At 35.7% G+C, this 19,535-nt stretch overlaps 2 protein-coding genes across 4 annotated transcripts; both read right to left on the bottom strand.

The window, feature by feature from the left end:
- Positions 1-6,536: 6,536 nt before the first annotated feature.
- On the bottom strand, positions 6,537-11,639 carry LOC120337530 (2-Hydroxyacid oxidase 1-like). 3 transcript variants are annotated; one of them, XM_078117456.1, is made up of 10 exons: positions 11,143-11,639; positions 10,637-10,803; positions 9,664-9,817; positions 9,457-9,572; positions 8,745-8,890; positions 8,471-8,628; positions 8,235-8,326; positions 7,619-7,777; positions 7,289-7,358; positions 6,537-6,988 (listed from the first exon to the last, which is right to left on the bottom strand). In XM_078117456.1, exons 2-10 carry the CDS (start codon positions 10,769-10,771, stop codon positions 6,912-6,914), a joined length of 1,107 nt encoding a protein of 368 aa, XP_077973582.1. In that variant the 5' UTR covers positions 10,772-10,803; positions 11,143-11,639; the 3' UTR covers positions 6,537-6,911. The 3 variants fall into 3 exon arrangements, with proteins under 3 accessions (XP_077973582.1, XP_077973581.1, XP_077973583.1); XM_078117455.1 differs by lacking the exon at positions 11,143-11,639 and having other exon boundaries at positions 10,637-11,101; XM_078117457.1 differs by lacking the exons at positions 7,619-7,777; positions 11,143-11,639 and having other exon boundaries at positions 10,637-11,106.
- Positions 11,640-16,508: 4,869 nt separating this feature from the next.
- On the bottom strand, positions 16,509-19,382 carry LOC120330269 (ornithine transcarbamylase, mitochondrial-like). The gene is made up of 4 exons (XM_078117119.1): positions 19,286-19,382; positions 19,036-19,194; positions 18,294-18,447; positions 16,509-16,649 (listed from the first exon to the last, which is right to left on the bottom strand). The coding sequence occupies exons 1-4, from the start codon at positions 19,366-19,368 to the stop codon at positions 16,509-16,511; spliced, it is 537 nt and encodes a 178-aa protein (XP_077973245.1). The 5' UTR covers positions 19,369-19,382.
- Positions 19,383-19,535: the final 153 nt, after the last annotated feature.

Genomic DNA, 19,535 nt, shown 5'->3' with positions numbered 1-19,535 from the left:
TGGTATTTGTATTCACAGCTATTTCAAGCTATTGTCACTTTCTATTCCCACTTTTATTCCCACTATTCAAAACTTCATGCTGTTTTTCAACCATGTATTTATTTATCTGTCTTGCACATTTGATAGGTTTTCGGTGATTTTTTTCATTTCTGACAGCAAGCGATGTCTCCCATAGATTTTGACTTGTATATTTCTATGCTATATAGGAATCTCAGACCCAAAATTTACAGAATTCGAGATCAGCTTTATTTATATATATGTACTGCAAGGCTAATCCTGGTGATTTCTCAGCTACCATAATCGTATACGAACATTTGAAACATCTATCAGAGACGGAGGAGGTCGTTGGGATTCTATTACACTTAATTTTATCTACCTGAATTTTGCTGTCTTATTTCAAGCGCAACACTTATTTTACTCCATGTAAATTATCCACTGATTCAAGCAATTATTTGGCTTTTATCATTTTAAATTGAGTTGTAAGCACTGCCCGATTTTGAATCGTGTCCAAATTTTTTGTTTAACGTTACTCGTATTATTCCTATTTTATTTTTGGTGGGTGGGCACGTACTTGTACGTTTTTTAACTTTATTTTAAGTTATGCTCTCTTTTAGGTATCTCTGTATTTGTTGTCTGTTTACTTTTTTGTATTGTTCCGTTTTAGTCAGAGACCCGAAATACAATGATTGATTGATTGAGTACAGGAGTATGAAGACAAAATGGTGGATGAGCTGACGGATTTTATTTAAACTATACTTATTTTTGTTGTTGAAAACATACTTATAACTGCCGGTACCGGTAGCTATAAGCCTATAACTGACAAAACTACAAAACAAGTCAATGTCCAGTTGAATGTGAACAAATTTGCCAGAAAAGTTTGAATAAAAAAGGTGGGTCTATCTGCAGATCTGCGCACTACTAAACTTTCTCATTGTTTCATCGGCGTATACCGGCCTTCTTTTAAGTTTATATCATTCTTTACTACGGAGTATCTAAATACAGTATTGAACTATGGAGAAGCAAGCCTGTGCTATAACATTTTAAAATTTGTTTCCAATGTTTACAATTATATTTGTATTAACTGCCCGCTAGGTGTCACTTTCGTTGCTAGGCTACAAAATCAAAACCGTGTCGTCTGCTAACCCAAAATGTCAGGATAAAAATAAATAAATGCATAAAAAATCAGGTACCTGAATGTCAGCAGGGAAATGTTAAAATAATTGTTGGCACATCGTGCGCCGTCTAAGTGATAGGAATTACGGTACCTGATGAGAATATACATCAGCGGTCCCCAAAGTGGGCAAAAACGTCCTCTTGTGGGCGTTTGCTATAACTTGGGAGGCGCTGATGGCGATTTAGGCGAGTGGGGGGCGCTGGCTGTCAAACTGGGCGATTGGGGGGCACTGACATCAATACGGGAACTCACAAAAAGTGTGATATTTTATGTCATTTACTCCTATGTTTTGGTTCAAATTAGTTTGTTTGTGATCCCGGTGTTGGAAATTTCACGCTTAACGTAGAATAGGTATTATGATTTTTTTAAATCTGTATTGTTGTTTCATAATAATACCAGTCTAGCGCATACGGCATATGCTTCTTTCACCATGCACTTAACGTTTCGTTGTACTGTATTGAATTATAGCTTCATTTTACTATCGGGTTCTATGGTGCTTTCAAGCGGTAGTGTAAGTATCCTACAACACCCATGTTCTAATTCTGGTTTTGTTAAGAGCAACATGTGAGAGTTGGGCATCCGATTGAACTGACGTACGCCAGATAATACCATCTCCATGTTGCGACTTAACTGGTTAATTTTTATTTCTTGCGTCATTGAATAATAAGGCTACATACCTAATACTTAAATCGACAAACGGCAAACATCTAGCCTTTTGTTATATCATGTTGTGTCTGACACTGTTTAATGTCGGTTTATCATTTGTATTTCGTAAGTTCAAACTATCAAATACAGTGACTTAAGCAGCACATTTAACTGATTTATATTAAAAACAGTATTATACAGCGTAGTCCCCAAAAAACGGAACCATCAATTACTTCTACGAAAATTGAGTGAATTATTTAATTTTGTCTACATTTGAACTTCTGTTTACGTATGTTTGTACCCAAAGGTGTCGGAAAATCTAGGACGTTTTTCACAAAAATTATGTTGTTTCTAGAATATGTTCCAAATGGTTTCCTCGGCATTGAAGAAAGAATTGCATTTATTTTGCAACATTGTCAATCACTTTTCTTTGGGTATTTTTCTATTTTATTTCTGCAATCGTTTGAGGATTGTCTTGATACAAATTGTCTTTCGAACACCCTACATATCAAAATCTGAGAGGTTTCAGTCCGATAATTGAGGTGTCCACTGGATGTCATTGCTGACTTTTCTCTCAGGAAAACAAGCGTCTGATTTGATATATGGGGGGTCGCCTCGTCATGCTTGAACCCCTGCTGGTTGCCTCTTTCAATATCTCAAGTAATGTGCAGATTTTTCCTGGCACAACCACGTAATCTTCTGTAATCACCGTTTGAACTCTTTCATTTCCATGTCCTAACAGCAGAAGGTGCGCTTCATCGTAAAATAGGGTTGCCAACCGTCCCGGGATGGCCGGGACAGTCCCGGAATTGACGTCAGGCGTCCCGTGTCCCGGGCTGGACTACTGTTGTCTCGGAATTTACTGGCAACCAAGGCGTGCTGGAATATAAGGCCATGTAAGCGTGTCACACTACTATTTTAGAACGCCACTGATATCAGTGGATTTAGAATTGATTACTTTATTTTTGTAAAGAGTACAAGTTTGAACTTAAACATTTGACAGGAACTTCACTTGTGGTAAACAATCATTAAATTACTATCGTTACGGGTGTTATAGGAGTTCTTCATTATCTTTTAAACAATTTATAATCTCATGTCATCTTCACAAACCTGCAAACCGAGTGTGTAGAGCAAAGTGATTCTGATGTAGAATGTAATGTGGAGGATACATTGGAACAAACTCCGCCCAAAAAGAAAGGCAAACTTTCAAAACGATATTGTGTTTTCCGTTCAGAATGGTTACAAGAAGGCATGTCATGGCTATCTAAAGTTGATGATTTTACTGCACACTCTGCCGACAGTACTTTTCTGTTAAATATGATGGTAAATACGCCGTTTCTAGTCATGCTAAAACACAAAAGGACTATTATTTTGCAGAAAGAAAACAATACTTTGTCTGCGTTTTTCGTTAAGAAAGACAGCAAAGTAGAACAGCTTGTGATTTTAGCTGAACTGGTTTCAACTTACCATGGCGTTATTCATCATCATAGCTTTGCCAGTCAAGATTGTGGCAATAAACTACTCAAAAAACTGTGTCCTGACTCTGCAGTTGCTTCCAAGCTATCATGTGGCCGCATCAAGGCAGCCAGCTATGTTGAATGTGTTTTGGGGCCCAAAGCGCAAGAAATGTGCATTAAAAACTTGCAAAATGTGTTCTTTTTTAGCATTGGAACTGCTGCATCAAATAAGAGCAACAAGAAGTTGTTCCCTAGAGTTGTTCGAACCAGTGGTTTTTTACAGTGGTGGTGTCGATGCTTTACTAGGCATCTACAATGATAGTAATGGATCTTCGGAAGCAATTGTTCACCACATAAAGAGTGCTATCGAAAGAAATAACCTTAGTCTATCCTCAGTCTCGTCATGCATTGCCGATAATGCCTCAGTTAATTACGGTAAACATTCTTCAGTTTACCAGAAACTGAAATTACCTAATTCTTATATTGTACAGGCGAATTGCAATTGCCATGTTCTCAACAACTGTGTGAAATACGCTTTGAAGGCTTTTGCCTTCGATGTGGAGTCATTCGTTATTAAGACTTATAATTCATTTGCATCATCGGCAAAGAAATCTGAAGCTCTCAGAGACTTTTGTAGTTTCGTCGATATTGAATATAAAGAGTTATTAAGACATGTACTTACAAGGTGGCTAAGTCTACTACCTGCTATTGATGGACTGTTATTGTGTTGGCCAGCGCTGAAATCATATTTTATATCGCAAAGGGAAGACAATGTAGCTGACATTATTTGGACAGGGTTTTCTTGTGAGGAAAGCCTTAACATTCTTCCACATTGTATTTTGAATTTTGTACATAATGTACTGAATATTTTTGAAGAAGCCATTAAACGGCTTGAATCAAATGCTACTACTGCCACAGAACTGCATGGAATAATGGCGAGTGTTGAGGAAAAGCTACAGCAGCGATGCGCAGACAAGTTTTATGGAAGTAATGCTACAAAACTTCTTAAGTCTGTCGAAGTCAATTTCTCAGACAGACAAAAATTTATGCAGGCAGTTGACCATTTTTTTCAACGTAGTTTGTCATACTTACGTAGATGGTATGACTGGTGACCGTACATTTGAACCCATGTACATTTGAACCCATGCGTATATCCACGGGTTCAATCTATATGCGGGTGCTAAAACCCATGGGTTAGGGTTACTATGGGTTTAACTATCCGTGGAACAAAAAAAATTCCATAGGTGCAATAGCATACAGGTGCAATTGTCATGGGTTCAAATGTACGTGGGTTCAAATGTAATGGAACCGGTATGACTATGAGCATTCGTTTTTCAAGGACATAGCCCCACTTGCTCTTGAAAATGACATTGAATGGACAGGTTTATTGTCACTTGTTGAACGCTTGGGCACAAGTCTCGACTTCGATAAATTGTATGAAGAACTGTGTGCGCTGAGAAAGGTTCGCAGTGAACTTTTACGCTCAACTTGTGACGTTTCAAACAGGTGGGTGAAGTTCTTTGCCACTCAGCAGCCAGACGATACACAACTGTTGCGTCTTGTGTCATTCGTCCTGTCAATTCCAGTATCAAACGCCAATTGTGAAAGAGTTTTCAGTATTATTAATGCGCTTTGGACCAACAGTGGAAACAAACTAAACTTTAATCTCGTTAAAGTTGAACTGCTGATGAAAATGAACTTTCACATGTCATGCAATAAGTTTTACGAGTCTATCAGCAAAGATAAAGATCTTCTCAAAGCGGCTAAATCGCAAGAAAAATACAAATTTAAATACCAGAAAGACTGATTTTTTGTGTTTTTTGTTTGTTAAATAATTGAACTGATTAGCACAGCTTGTACAATTTTCCTGCTTTCGTGTTTTTTTGAATTAATGCCTCAAAGATTCAACATTTCGCAAGTGTCTTTTATTATGATAAAATTATTCAGAGGCTTAGAGTTTGTGAAAATAACGCTGCGCGATCATCACTCGCACTTTTGTGTTTTTATCGCGCTTAGATATTTCAATGTGAAGTATGGCACTGCATTTATGACAGACGATAAAAATAAGTTGAAATATCTCTCTTCAGCAATAACGCCCGCAAAGTGACTTAAAAAAGCTTTCGATAGCTGTGTGGTGCTTCTCACGAGTTTGAACGACAAGTAATTATTTTTTGTAGATGTTTCATTAATGATTCAGATTTGTGAAATACATCGGGATTCAAATATTACCGTGCGGGCCACTCGGAAACCTTGGGCGGGCCACATGTGGCCCACGGGTTGGACGATCCCGCATTAAGGTGTCCCGGAATGGTTTAACACAAAGTTGGCAACCCTAGCATAAAACCAAGTAAGTGGTTAAAAATTTTGCAAACCTTCTGAGTATATCATACGCAAACAGAAGTTCAAGCCAAATAAAATTGAATAATTTTTTTGGAGATAGTTTAAGAAACTTTTGGTTTCCGTTTTATAGATTACCCTGAATTTCGAGAAGTGAAAAAGCATTACTACCCTTGGGTTTATTCTTTCAAACCCATGTTCAGACTTTCATTATTCCATCTTTTTAGCAACAGAATTAAATTGAAATATCCTCACGTGTGAGATCGGGTCAAATGTTTTTTTATTGCTCTTGCCAGCACATTCTTGGTAAAGCGTGTATTTAGTGCAATGACCGCACTTCAACATATCAAGAGAGATTCCCTCGACAATGTCAGACGAGATTCAAGAGACAAGAATGTTTTTGACTGAAATGAAGTCGGGTATTATCAAGCTGTGTCACTTGGCTCAACCTTCACATTATAGTATTATACCAATGATAAATGGAGAATAAAGTTGCTTTGACTTTTTTAGCAAAACTCATATGATACTTACCAATAATAACAAAATTTTGAAACTAGAAAATTACCAGTCTGGATTGAATATTAGAACCTTGGGTGTCGCTGTTCGATAACCAGTTTTGGTTACCCGCGACTTCCTCCTCAGTTAAACTGTAAATATCATTTTTTTGTAAATTGTGTACGATTTTTTTTACTTGTTGGGAAAAACAAACTTGACTTGGCTGGTGGCAGATAGCGAACGAGCAACGAGAGCGATAGAAGTGCTCTTCGCGCGTGTGAGGATTTCGTATATCTGGTGCTGGAGTATTCAATATGCCTTACATTTGTATAATACTTTCCTTGAATATCGCCTAATTATATTTTTTAAATTGAATTGATTGCTCGATTTTAGCTTTGCATATTGCGAGAATGACACACACAATGGGATTCAGCTTTCATCATTTACTACTCGTTACAAACATTATAATGGCAGAATTTTCTCCTTCAGACGACCAAAGTTTGGGCCTTCAATTCATAACTTTGCAACAAAGATGGTCGCTTTGAACAAAGACATATATATAGAATGTAAAATAGGCTACTGTGGATAGGAGTAGTAAGTGAAATAAATCTTAATTTACAATTCTTTTAATTGAATGAATCGGATTTTGAAACCACAACTAAGTGTTGACCACATGCAAGATGTTATGCTTCTTGTTCAATCCAATTCGTTTTTTGATTTCTCAAGTCTGCACTTGCTGCATTTTGTTTTTTAAATGGATTGAAAAAATATGTATGTGTAGACTTCAATATGCATATATATATTCAAAGTTTCGAGAAATATCTTGTTTCGTGAACAACTATGTCTGGTGTCGTCTGCAATTCTTCTATCGTAGAAACTCCTGTAGAAGACAAAAAAAATTAGTAACGTTGCTTTATTGTTACAACACTAAGCTAAAGTTTCTAACCCTTCTGCTATGCTGTTTTGTTAAAATTTATGGTGATATGTCCCATCGGGAATTGCACTTGCGATCTGGTAATTGTAATTTGGTAACTAGTCTACGAGGTAAAACTGGAAGAAATCCTTGTTGATAGTTAATAATTTGAAAGTTTGTTTGAAAAATCAAATAACTTTAAACAAGTAGAACTTATCCGAATAACACCAATGCTGCATTATGTTATATTAGGTATATATAACTCACCTAGAAGACGCATTGTGTGAATAAATTCGTTTCTAAGAATTTCAAGAACATTCCGCACACCTTCTTCGCCCTGAAAGGTTGTTTGGTTTTAACGTTGTGTAAAGAGAATATATTCCACGTCCATTAGAATAATTTGCACCAATTTTAGGATAATTTCACTTTTTGCAAATGTAATCTTACTCTTGACCCGAAAGGGTTTTAACACAAAACTCAATAGACCGCACGTTTCACCATCGACCATCGTGTGTGGATCATGTAACAAATGGATTAATACAATAGCTTTCTGGAACATATAGGTTAATTAAATACAGATAACATCTTGTCACAAACTTTGCATGCTAGTCCCCAGAGTATGGGTCTTCCAACAAAAACTGCTTTTGCTCCAAGAGCGATCGCTTTTGCTACGTCTGTTCCTTTACGGATTCCTCCGTCAAAATAAACATCAACTCTGCAATTCACGGCCTTCACTACTTCTGGAAGAACATCTATCTAAATTTGATGTCCAGTTTTAGCACAACACAAAATTTTAAGTATTTACATAGAAATGGAAATCATGGATGTGAACATTAACGCACGAGGAGTTGATATCGTAATCATCCTTGGTATACAACGAACTAGAGTTTCAAAGAGAATCCACAGATGGGCATCAAAACCCTATTTCGATGATACCTTGGACTTTACAATACAGATATAAGTTTATATTTTCGTCGCGCGAGAAAAGACGTCCGCATGCTTTTCTAATTTTCTCTCTTGTTTTTTTTTTTTATCTCACAATAGCTAGAAGTTGTAAGACAAAAACAAAATATGAAAAATTAAAAACAATTTTTGCAGTTGTCGGAATATGTTAAAACACTGTGGTCTGTGATAATTATTGTATGAATCCGTCGAAGCGATAACAGAACAAAACCTGATATATATATCTCATTATATATCAATGTATACTCACAGTCGCGAATGTACTATCCAATATTCTCCCGCCATGATTTGAGACAATGATTCCGTCAACTTTGTGATCAACAGCTTTAAGTGCCATTTCCGCTTAATATAAACAGGATGAAATGATTTTTGAAAAAATGTTTTTCATTCACTGTTTTATGCAATTATGGTCTTCGTATTTGCAATACAAAGCTTAGAACGTAAAATAACTTAATAAGGTAGTTTAAAATTACAACCGCAGCCTACCTGTCAGAATTCCTTTAACCACAACAGGTAAAATGGTAATATCTTTCAACCAATCAATACTGTCCCATTCAACACTCCCATCCATCCAGGATTGGAAAGAAGCAAAATGCGGTTTATCGGGTTCCACAAATTTGATTGATTGTGCAATATTTCTGCTTCTACAAAGACCAGAATTAAATCGAATCAAAAAAGGTTAAAAATTAAAGTAGTTTAATGATCCGGATTGATTTTCACCTAAGTCTAAATACCTGTATTCTGTATACATAATACTTACACAATAGATGTGTTAAAGGTAAATGGGCTTCCGTCTTCGTATCTGTGAGTACGATTTCTAAAAACCGGTTCATCGATAGTTACAATAAATCCTTTGAATCCGTTTTGCTCAGCTCTTCTTACAAAATGTTTTGTTAAATTACGATTCTATGAAATATTTGTATGTTAATAAGGCAAAGTGTTAGCGAATCTAGACTAAATAGAGACCTCAAATACATGTGTCGGAAAACATTTATTACATGTGTCATTCTTTTCTAAGTTAAGGAGGTTTTCAATTATGAATTCGGAATGTCGTGGTTTGATGACGAGCGTAGAGTCGCTTTTCAAAACGCTTTCTATATCCAGTATTATGTCAAACTTTATATGTTCGAAATGAATGAACTGATTTTGAATAACCGAGTATTTCATTTTAGAGAATTTGATGCTTTCTTAGTCATCGTTAAATTGTTGCTTGAATTAATCAGAGCGCTCCAGAAGTGTGTGTACTAATATGAAGATGACTATTTTTGTTCGCATATTTTACATCAAGTTGTATGAAGGGACTTAAACCTATGGGCAGGGGGCTCACATAGGCAGTTTCCGAACTCCTAATAGAACTAAAATAACGGGAGTACTTTAATCAGAGTGTATGTTTTATGTTTACAGACTACTAAATGTAAGCACGAATATTTATTACTATGAATAAGTTGAATAATTGATACTCCCACACCAACCTTGGATAATTGAACGTGGCACCATTTTATGCAGTTTGGCACATCAGATGCAATTTCTTCCATTGTTTTGTTACTCCATAAACTTACTGCCATTCCTACGCCAAGTGATTCGGCCGCTGAATAAAAATCATTGCACAAGTATGAAACTAGCAAGTTAATGTTTGCGATATATAATATTGAACAAAATATATGCTGCAGTCACTTTACCTTTTGCAGTACAAAATTCACCTTCTTGCGTACACAGACGATGAAATGCCGTTGGTGCAATACATATTGGAAAAGGGATTTTTGAACCAATCACTTTTGTCGCACAATCAACTCTGCTAACGTTCTGTAAATTCTTGGGTCGAAATCGCCATCTGTGTATAATTTTAAAATTCAAATATTTTTTATCCATTTTTCCGATAATTTTGCAATGCTAAGCATTGCAACCCCAAACCAACAGTATTGAAGTAACTCTAAATAACGATTGAAACGAGAAATAAATATTATTTTTGTGAATTTATGAAGTTTGCTTTAAATTTCGATTCAAAAACTATAAAATGTGCAAAGTTTTTGTGATATCTTAAATCAGATATTTCGACTTCACTTGGCGTATTCAAGATATCGCACAAAATTAGTTACCGTCCAATGAGTTGTAAGAACTAAACCAGCGGTTCCCAAACGTTTCGTTCGTGCGGCCCAAATTACCAGGGAAAAGACTCACGGCGCAATTACACGAAATAAAATGCTCCTTTCAAATAAAATGTAATGCGTGATCGTTAATGTGTACTTTATGTTTTTTTAAGTTTGTAAACATGTAGGCCCGAGGAATAAAGCAAAAGGTCAACTCTTCTTCCTCATCTCTGCCATATTTTACTTTGAAATGCTGAAAAATGCACTTATGTTCGCTAAACTCGGTTCAGCAGATGAATAAACTGCAGCATGTAGTGTCTATTATATTGTTACGTAACAATAGAGACAGACACTACGTAACAGGAAGTAAACGGCATAGAAAAGTAACATCAAGTCATTGATTCATCTACTACACAACATTTACAATAAGAAACAATAAAACATTTACGATGAATACAATATGTAAAATATATTTAATCATATTTTAGTTATGTTTTACACAATTCTGTTAATTTTCGCGTACACCATTTGGGAACCGCTGAGCTAAACAATGATTATTTTTCCTTTTAAATGCTTCACAGTTTTCTTTCATGGTTTCTCTTGCTCCTGCAGCAAAGGCAAAATAGCCAAAATCATGTTGCGATAACTTTCTTCGAGCCTCGTCCTCATAATGGCTTACTGATGGCAATAAGTTCTCCATGGACTTTAATGCTTTAAATGTTTGACAGTAAACTGAAATTGTAGACATATAGTAAAAGCGTAAGCATGTGGGTATTTTATGTGCATTATTTCTGTCGACAGAATGGTAGATTTACGATAGCAATATGATTGATTGCAACGTCCGACAGCACGTTGTAGGGGGCAGATGATCCAAGCTGTAAAGCTTTTTGCTTATATATGCGTTTGATATCCGACTTCCCCCGACCTACTATACACGATATCTTGGTTTAAAGTTTCAATTAATAGTACGACCATTTCACTCTAACTTAGCCTTTAATTTATTCATTCTCATGTATAACAACAGCAGAAAAGTTACACGCCCATGGATACGGAATAGAGAAATATTCTTACTTGCCGTATCTACACAGTGAAATCGAAAATTTTCCACAATCAAACCTTTTATTGAGGATCTTCCCTACACTCCCAATTTTCACTGTTATCAAGCTGCCAACTATTTTTCGAAGTCACTAGATATCGATAAGATTCTATAAATGTATTACTGTCGAATTCCATACGACGTACGCAACTGAAGTTAAATTCCAACAATAAACTAAGACTTGCGACTTTCTTCAGACAAGGCCATGTGCTACTGTAACGATTTTAACCTCCTCGGTAAGATTCGAAAAATCGTCATGAAATATCAATCGTGCAAGTCTGAATCAAGACATACAAAATCTTTTTTATTATAAAAACATAGCTTTCTACAGTCATTCCTCCTTTTCTTCATAACCCTACAATGGCTACTATTTGGAGCTCAAATTGCAGGAGTAGTCCGGCGCGACTCTTCTATCATTACCATAAACTTGAGAATTTGCGACACGCTTTGAACAAACACCGTCATCGCCGCACTGTATACAGAAACCGACAAAACTATGTTTGAAATACAAACCAAGAAAGCTTCATACTGGATATTACGAACGTCACACATGAGATATTTCCTTTCAAGGATCAAGTTTCGCAGTACAGCTAAAACCTTGAGCGACGTTCAAATCATGAAAGGTTACATTCAGTCATCGACCAATGCAAACAAATAGAAGTAGGTTACAAGTAGAAGTAGGCCTACAAGTTATACAAATGTTATTTAAAGTTGAGCATTGACATTGCAAATTACACATATAAAAAACTCGCATTTAAAATGCCGAGTGTTACTAAATCATCTTTACCCTAATAATGGACATAACCTTAACTTGCCAAATATTAATAGTAGCAGATTTCTCATACGTTATCCTTCATTATGTATTTAAATATTGATCGGAGCTTTACAATCACACTAAAATTGGCATATTCACTAGTCTAGTAACGTTATTACTCATTGCGTTACTAGACAAGCCAAGTCTTATTTTTAAATCTTGATTGCCAAGGTCATCCCTAATCAATATTTAAATACGTCATGAAAGTGTAGCGTGCCGCCAATCAATGTATGACTTTTCCCAGTTCGAAATATTTTTTAATAGGGTCTAATGTCAATCTTTTTCTCAATATTCATTTAAATTAATGCTATATTGCTATTGAAATTTAATTTATTACCTTACAATTGAAGACAAATTTGAAAATTACGAACAGCCAAAATCGGGGAGAAACCCGAGTGGTACGTTATAGCTAACTAACTAATTGTTTACGAAACAAGCTAAAAACAACTCAATACGAACAAAAGACAGACTAACAGTGCCACAGCGCTTTAGTGTCTCGGACATTGAAATAAAAAAATCTATCTGTAAGATCAAATAATGGTGGTATAAATTTAAACGTACGGGTCCGTCACATTACCGAAACAAAAAATACAATAACTTGGCGGACAAAATGTGGTTGAGCTATGTCAATTGAAGATGACAGCATCATCGTCTGTTTCATTATTCATCCAAACAGGCACTTCCTTCTCAAACGGATCAACGAAGCGTGTTGAAGGCCTGTTGACGGGCCTAGGCTGTTGTAGCTGATCAAGTACAACACTTCCAGAACGGGCCGTAATAACTAAATCATAAACGCCCCAGATTACCCCAATTTCAGTTACAAATTATAAAAACAAAGTTAATTTTCCCAAAATTCTTTCCAAAATTTCCCAAAGGCTTTCGTAGGAATCAAATTACAGAACTTTAGCTTTTAGGAACAGGTTTCGTTCTGCCATTATCAAAGTAAAATTTATTTTCTCAGGATATTTAAACACAAATAGAAATAATTATATGTAAGTTCCCATCCGTACGAAGTACATAACTACCCATACCCACATTAAGATATTGTGAGTTTAAGTTCACAACGATATTAGGTTTTGAACATTATTCGCTATTCGATTAAGTATATATAGCTTAAATATCTTTAAATGTTAAGCTAGTCTGGATAAAAGTCATAAGATCGTATACTGTGTATAGTGGTAATCAAGAATTCTAAGGTATCTTCATTTACGTGGGCGTTGGCGCAGACAGGTGAACGAACGACTTGCAAAACAGAGACGATCTACGAGTTAAACACACTCTTTAAATATCGCGAGAAATTCCCTTCATTTGCTATATAACAACATTCTCCTCTGCAGTGACACAACAGAAAGGAATCAATGTTTAACACTGAACAGTAACATCTTGGACCGCGAGTACAGAACGACCCGGAGAGGGGGAAAGAGCACAGTCTCATTTGTCAAGATAGTCCTTACCAAGAATGCCCATCCGTAAAATATGGTTACTGTTAATTTCCGTAAAATTTATAACCACCGAATGCATATGTTGTATTGCTACAATACAAAGTCCAACCACCATTTACTTCCTTATATGATTTACCACAACAAGCTCTCGTGCCGGTTCGAAATTTCAGAGCTAATAAAAAACGTCTGATCAAGGGAACCCGCCCGCTCACTCTAGTTTGCCTCTTAGTATATTTCTTCGTTGTAGTTTGACTGAAATTACAAGTGATCTTTCATTCACATGTTACTGAAGTAATTCGATTGTGAACTTTACAATATATATATGGCATTCAGCATCAGAGATATTGTGTTTATTGAAAGATCACTATGTCTGACGAGGACATTACTGTGCGTACGTTTATTAGTGATAGAAGGAAAGGAAAAATTCGGGACTACCCCCTCAACGATATATATATATACTAGATTTGAGACTATAGGATGTCATACTCTTTTCATGCAGTGTATTATCGACATTTTTTCTTACCATTTCTTCTTAATAAACTGTAACTTTGCTGTTTACTGACGATGTAATTAAATCCAAGGCTTCACAAAGAAGTATTAATATCAGCATTTGCGCAAATCATATCGACTAATTTATTGATCTCTATGCGTTCTGGTAATTGTAATTTGATGTGAATTTGATCAGTATTTAGTTGCGGTAAAGCGTATCACTTATTGTCAGTCGGCGATTTAGAGTTTTCTGAATTTTTGCATACACATCTCTTTATTTTTCACAATAAAATTGTGAATCACTTTTATTAGGTGAAATGTTAAAACTCGTCCACGAGGTAAAACTGGAAGTAACCCTTGTCAATAGTTTTCAATTTGAAAGTAATATTAACCACTCGGGATAGGTCAGAGAGCCATCGCTTTTGAACTAATATATCGAGAACAAGGTGAGTGCTTTAAAACAATATTCACGGATTTGACGAACTACGAAAACTTTGTCTTGAGCCTTCGTCTACGTAAATAGAAACCCGAAATATCGATGGCAGATGGAATCATGCTTACTCAGTACTACGTAGATAGATACTTCCTGTATTGTCGTCAACAGTTAATGCCGGTTTCGTGGCTAACGAATCTTTCGAATGGCATGCGATGTAATTATTTTTATTGGTTAAAAAAAAACAAGTAAAATTGAGTTTTGTTTTTCCAATTCATCATATCATATTACATGTTGAATGTGATACTTCAAAATATATTTCCAATTTTACACTCGTAGTCAGTAGTGTAGGTAGAATTTATATAGCGTACCGGCGGAATCTCACGCCTTCAAAACTTTGGAGTCACCATTTGGTATTGCCGCGTCAAGTTTCAAAATCAATTTTTTTAAATTTCATAACAATGTCCTTTTCCCATCGGGTTCAAAAAACCGACAAGCTTGATATGTAGAAATTAATTCAATTGAGGTCGGCTAAATAATTTAAATATTTAAAAGTAAATCTGATTGGGAAAATGGAATTTTCTTTTCGCTAAATAAGAAGTATGAATCACGACCAATTTGCCATTTTACAACAATGCGCCCATTTGCTATTTGACCAACTTGTGTTTTATAACAGTGCAGATCGAATATTTCATTTTAACTTTAACGATAACAATGGTTTGAGAAATATTTGTTAATTAATATATATATATTTCACTGAATAATTAATGTCCACCAATTAAATAGTCGATTAATATGCAATCTAAATTTTGACTATCAATACCTTCAACGTACTGCCATGTTTGTTATGAGAGTGGCATATAAACAGACAAACAATTGACCTAATATAAGGAGCGCGAGAAGTCGGCTAGCATCCCCGGCACAATTCATTGCAGGATTGGAAGTGCTCTTTACCGATTCTTGAATTCTGCAGGGTTGTCGCTAGAAAAACAGAAAATTTGCTAAAACAGCAACAAGTTTTTTAAAGGCATATGATATATTAAACTCATATATGCTCAAAATATCGTCCGTGCACTTCAGAGAAATGTCTTAAACCTAAAAGTCCTCAGATTGATAAGCACCGATTGTAAGCTTAACGCATAGCCTGATGTGCCACACTGCCATTTTGCATAAGTCAGATATTCATACTCCTAATAATGATAATCAAAGTATATGTTCTTTACTACAACTTAAGTTTTTATTTGAATTGGGATTTTAAATTAAGAATTAAATAAAGCTTACATGTGCCTCAGTATTTATAATTGAAAAAGGGTTTTCAGGGAGTTCTGAGCTGTACTTGTGGTCGAGATCATTTCCAACGTGGAGTCTGGTCTCAATTTTTGTCAACCCGGACTTTAAAAATGACAGAGTGTGAATTTTCTTCAACCCTGGTTTTTACACTGTTTGTTCCAGTTGCTTTATTTTAATTATCATAAGGATCACAACTCATTCACAACATACCGTGATTTTCTAGGCGTTCCAGTTTCAAATGTTGAACACATACGGAAATTTCAGACACCCCCGGCCCCCGCAATTCTGAGGTGTGATGAAACACTTTGAAAAGTGGTGTATAAACCATCGTATATGGTTAGTCAACTACTGGAAAAAAGGTTTCTATAACTAACAGATAATTTTATCGCTGATAGTAAAATATCCGACACCCTCTCTGAATCTGAAAAAAAAAAAACTAAAATGAAAGCTGATAGGCCTTCTGTGCGGAACCCTCGTGAATATTGCGCACATATTTAAGATTTATGTTATGTTTTAATATTATTTTGCAGATAGAGAAACTGTTGATGTTGGTAATCGATGTACAATGAATAGGTTATTGCTACGCGCCGGTTATTGCTAAAAACTGATGGTTGCAGGTATAATTACGTTGCAATGCCTGCAACCACACGCACAAAAACTTGCCTCAGCTGCTTCACCCGGTATACCAGTTAGTACTGGAACTGGATTGTAACGGTTCATATATACTGGATGCAATTTCAGGAGTGTCATCAACTATACACAAAATATTGCTTGATGATGTGTTATAATTTACAAGTGTCGATTGATTTATTATAAATTCTTGCGGCATAATTTACTTTGAAATTGGTTCAAATTGTACTAAACTTTCAATTACTACATATAACGACGTGGTTCCCCTGTCCCAAATTTGTCCATTTTTTCATACACTCGTCCCACTTTGCTACATCCAGCGTTCCCCTTTGAATCCACTGCGTGAACTTCCTTAAACCAAACTTGCATAATTTTGAAGCCTTCCTATCAAGAACAAAAAGCGAATTTCGGGAATGCGTTTTTCATGCCCAGTCCGATTTCGAATGAATATTTTGTACTTCACCACTAGCGGCAGTAAATCAACATGTTCTCTATTTTATTTCGCTGATGTCTTCAGTTTCCAATACAAACACACAGTCCAAATCGAAAATATATAACGATATAGCCTAAGTAATTTTTCTCTGTTATAATCAATGGAATCGTATAATTTTGAGTTGGTCATGATTTCTAATCATAAACTTTTATTTCAAGCTTCATATTGTATTTTCCATTTTTATTTAACAATTTATCCATCGATTGTAGTTCTGTGAGGCTAACTGCTCATCCTACTTCTCCATTTTCATGCGCTTTTATACCACTATAGACCTGTGAGCTTAAAATGAAACGGAAAAATGAAATATGGTAAGGATTAAGACAACTATTCTAAGCGAATCAATAAACTTGAACTTAGTACAAAACAGAGAGATAATCATGAGCGCATTCATTGTAATTTCCGAAATCACTGAATTTATTGATCTTGTAATAGGTAGGCTATAACTTCCACGGCCTGATACTTGTTTATTGGTGTATTCCAGGGGAGTGCAACCTGCGGCCCGTGGGCCAAATGCGACCCACGAGAAAAAAAATGTGCGGCCCGCGGAAAAGTGCCAATTTTGAATAGCGTGCGGCCCGCGAAACGAATTTTTAATTTAGTTCAATCTGATACGTACGAGTAATTCCATTCCCCTCGCGTTGCAAAGGATTGCCTATGACGTTGCAATGCACTAACAACCAACTTGTGCCAACTGCCAAGCGAACAACGCATGTTATAAGATCACCAACAAAAGTATTTTATCGAATTGAAGAGTCCAGCTGCACACTAACACAAATATATTTCTGTAACATTTCGTCCGACCAAAGTCAGACTTCCTCAGACAAGCAGTTTACAACAACTGAACTGTTAGTAGGGAGTTAGTCTCGCGCAACCTAATTCAAAGTTACAAAATTTTTCTGCCTGCAACTACTAGAATGTCCATGTTGATAAAGGTGCGGCTCGCGGATTCACCCGGTCATTTGTATTCAGCCCGCCTGTATTGAAGGGCGCACACCCCTGACTTAAAAATTCCAATACGACTGTGAACTTCACAGTATATGGGCATTCGGCAACAAAGATATTGTGTTTGTAGACCTCTGGCAAATTTAAATGGAGATATTCATTTACGTACGTTTAATAGTGCAAGAAAAAAACTAACAGTTCGGGACTTACCCCTTCCTATACTAGATTTGAGACTATGATGTCATAATTTTATCTTGCATTAACTGCGTATTATCGACATTTTTCTTTGTCTCATAATAAACTGCAACTTTGTTGTGTACTTGTGATTTTATTAAATCCGAGACTTTACAAAATAGTGTTAATATTAGCATTTGCGCAAATCGTATCGGCTAATTTACCGATCTCGTATGTATATATATATATATATATCGACAGAGTAAAGTATTTTTTTTTCACTGCTCATTTCCATTGTATATATATAAACTATAGCGAGAGTGTTAGCAGATACATTAACGATTGTCTTAATTCATTGATTTATCAATATTCATAAACGAGTTCCCGGAAGATCCGAAAGCTTGCTTCTAATTAATTACCGACCCACCATTAGCGTTGCTCTGAACGTCTTCATATGGTATGACGCAAGAATGTCCTCCTAACAAATTCATTCCAATTTCTGTTGATATTTTAGTGCGTGTGCTGGTTTTCTCAAAGATCATTCCAAGTGATTTTCCTTCCAGCTTGCGGAATCTATTCGAATGCAGTAGGATAAAACAAACAATTGATCTTAACCTAAAATGATCATTAACATCAACTTATCGGCGCAATGATCATTAGAAGGATATTTAAATTTGATGGTACGTACACCATACCTTACAAACTGATTTAAAACAATTTCCTCAACTATTTTGAAGCGTAACTTATGAATTAACAGACAAATTGTATTATTAATGGCGATTAATTGCACTTTGAATAAATTTAGCGTATACCAAATTGAATAGATTTATGAAAACCATGCATAAATTGTGGACCCGCTATTTATAACATTTATAAAGGCGATGTCGATGCTTAAGTGTACTTATGAAAGTTTTCCTGGATTACGTAACAGCTGGTCGGTTATTGCTTCCTTCATCATCTAGATTCTAGAACTATATGCTACAATGAAATCGACCTAGAGTATGATCAAGAGGGATTCAAAAAGACGAGTTCATCATATATATATGACTGAGCTGTCTTATCATCTTTTCGATTCCCAGGATAAACACAGAAACCCTACCCTATTCCTACCCTTCTCAATCTTCCACGACAAAGGAAGACATTGGGAAAGATTTGTAATACCTTTCGTTCAGTTGCTTCATCCTTAACTTTAGGTCAGCAGCACTGCTCAATAAATGAAGAAGATCTTCTCTAGTATAGTCTGCTAGTGAAAGCAAACTTCTTCCTTTCATCGAGATGTCCTGCTGTCGACATATCTGAGCATGATTTGTAGATGCAACACTGTGGGCATGAAAAGGTAAACAATAAACTAACTCTGTTTTTTATTTGTAAAAAAAAGTAGTTTGGGTTGATTTAAATATGTATTTCCTACCTTTTTGGTGATGTAGATTGTTTTCGAATATGAGTAACACATCTGAGTGTATTACATCGAGGCAGTGTTCGATGAATCCACATTCTATGTAGTATGTTTTTACCGAGTTTCTCATATATATGAATATTATTTCTGTACTTTATCCAATTGCGTAAGGAATGAGAAAGTTATATTTGTATATATATATATATATATATAAATACTAATATAGACAGTATTTCTACATTTTATAAGCCGATAATAAAGGACG

The sequence above is a fragment of the Styela clava genome, chromosome 10 (genome assembly GCF_964204865.1).
Source record: "Styela clava chromosome 10, kaStyClav1.hap1.2, whole genome shotgun sequence".
Lineage (NCBI taxonomy): Eukaryota > Metazoa > Chordata > Ascidiacea > Stolidobranchia > Styelidae > Styela > Styela clava.
The sequence above is the reverse complement of the archived record's forward strand: the minus strand, read 5'-3'. Positions and strand labels throughout refer to the sequence as shown.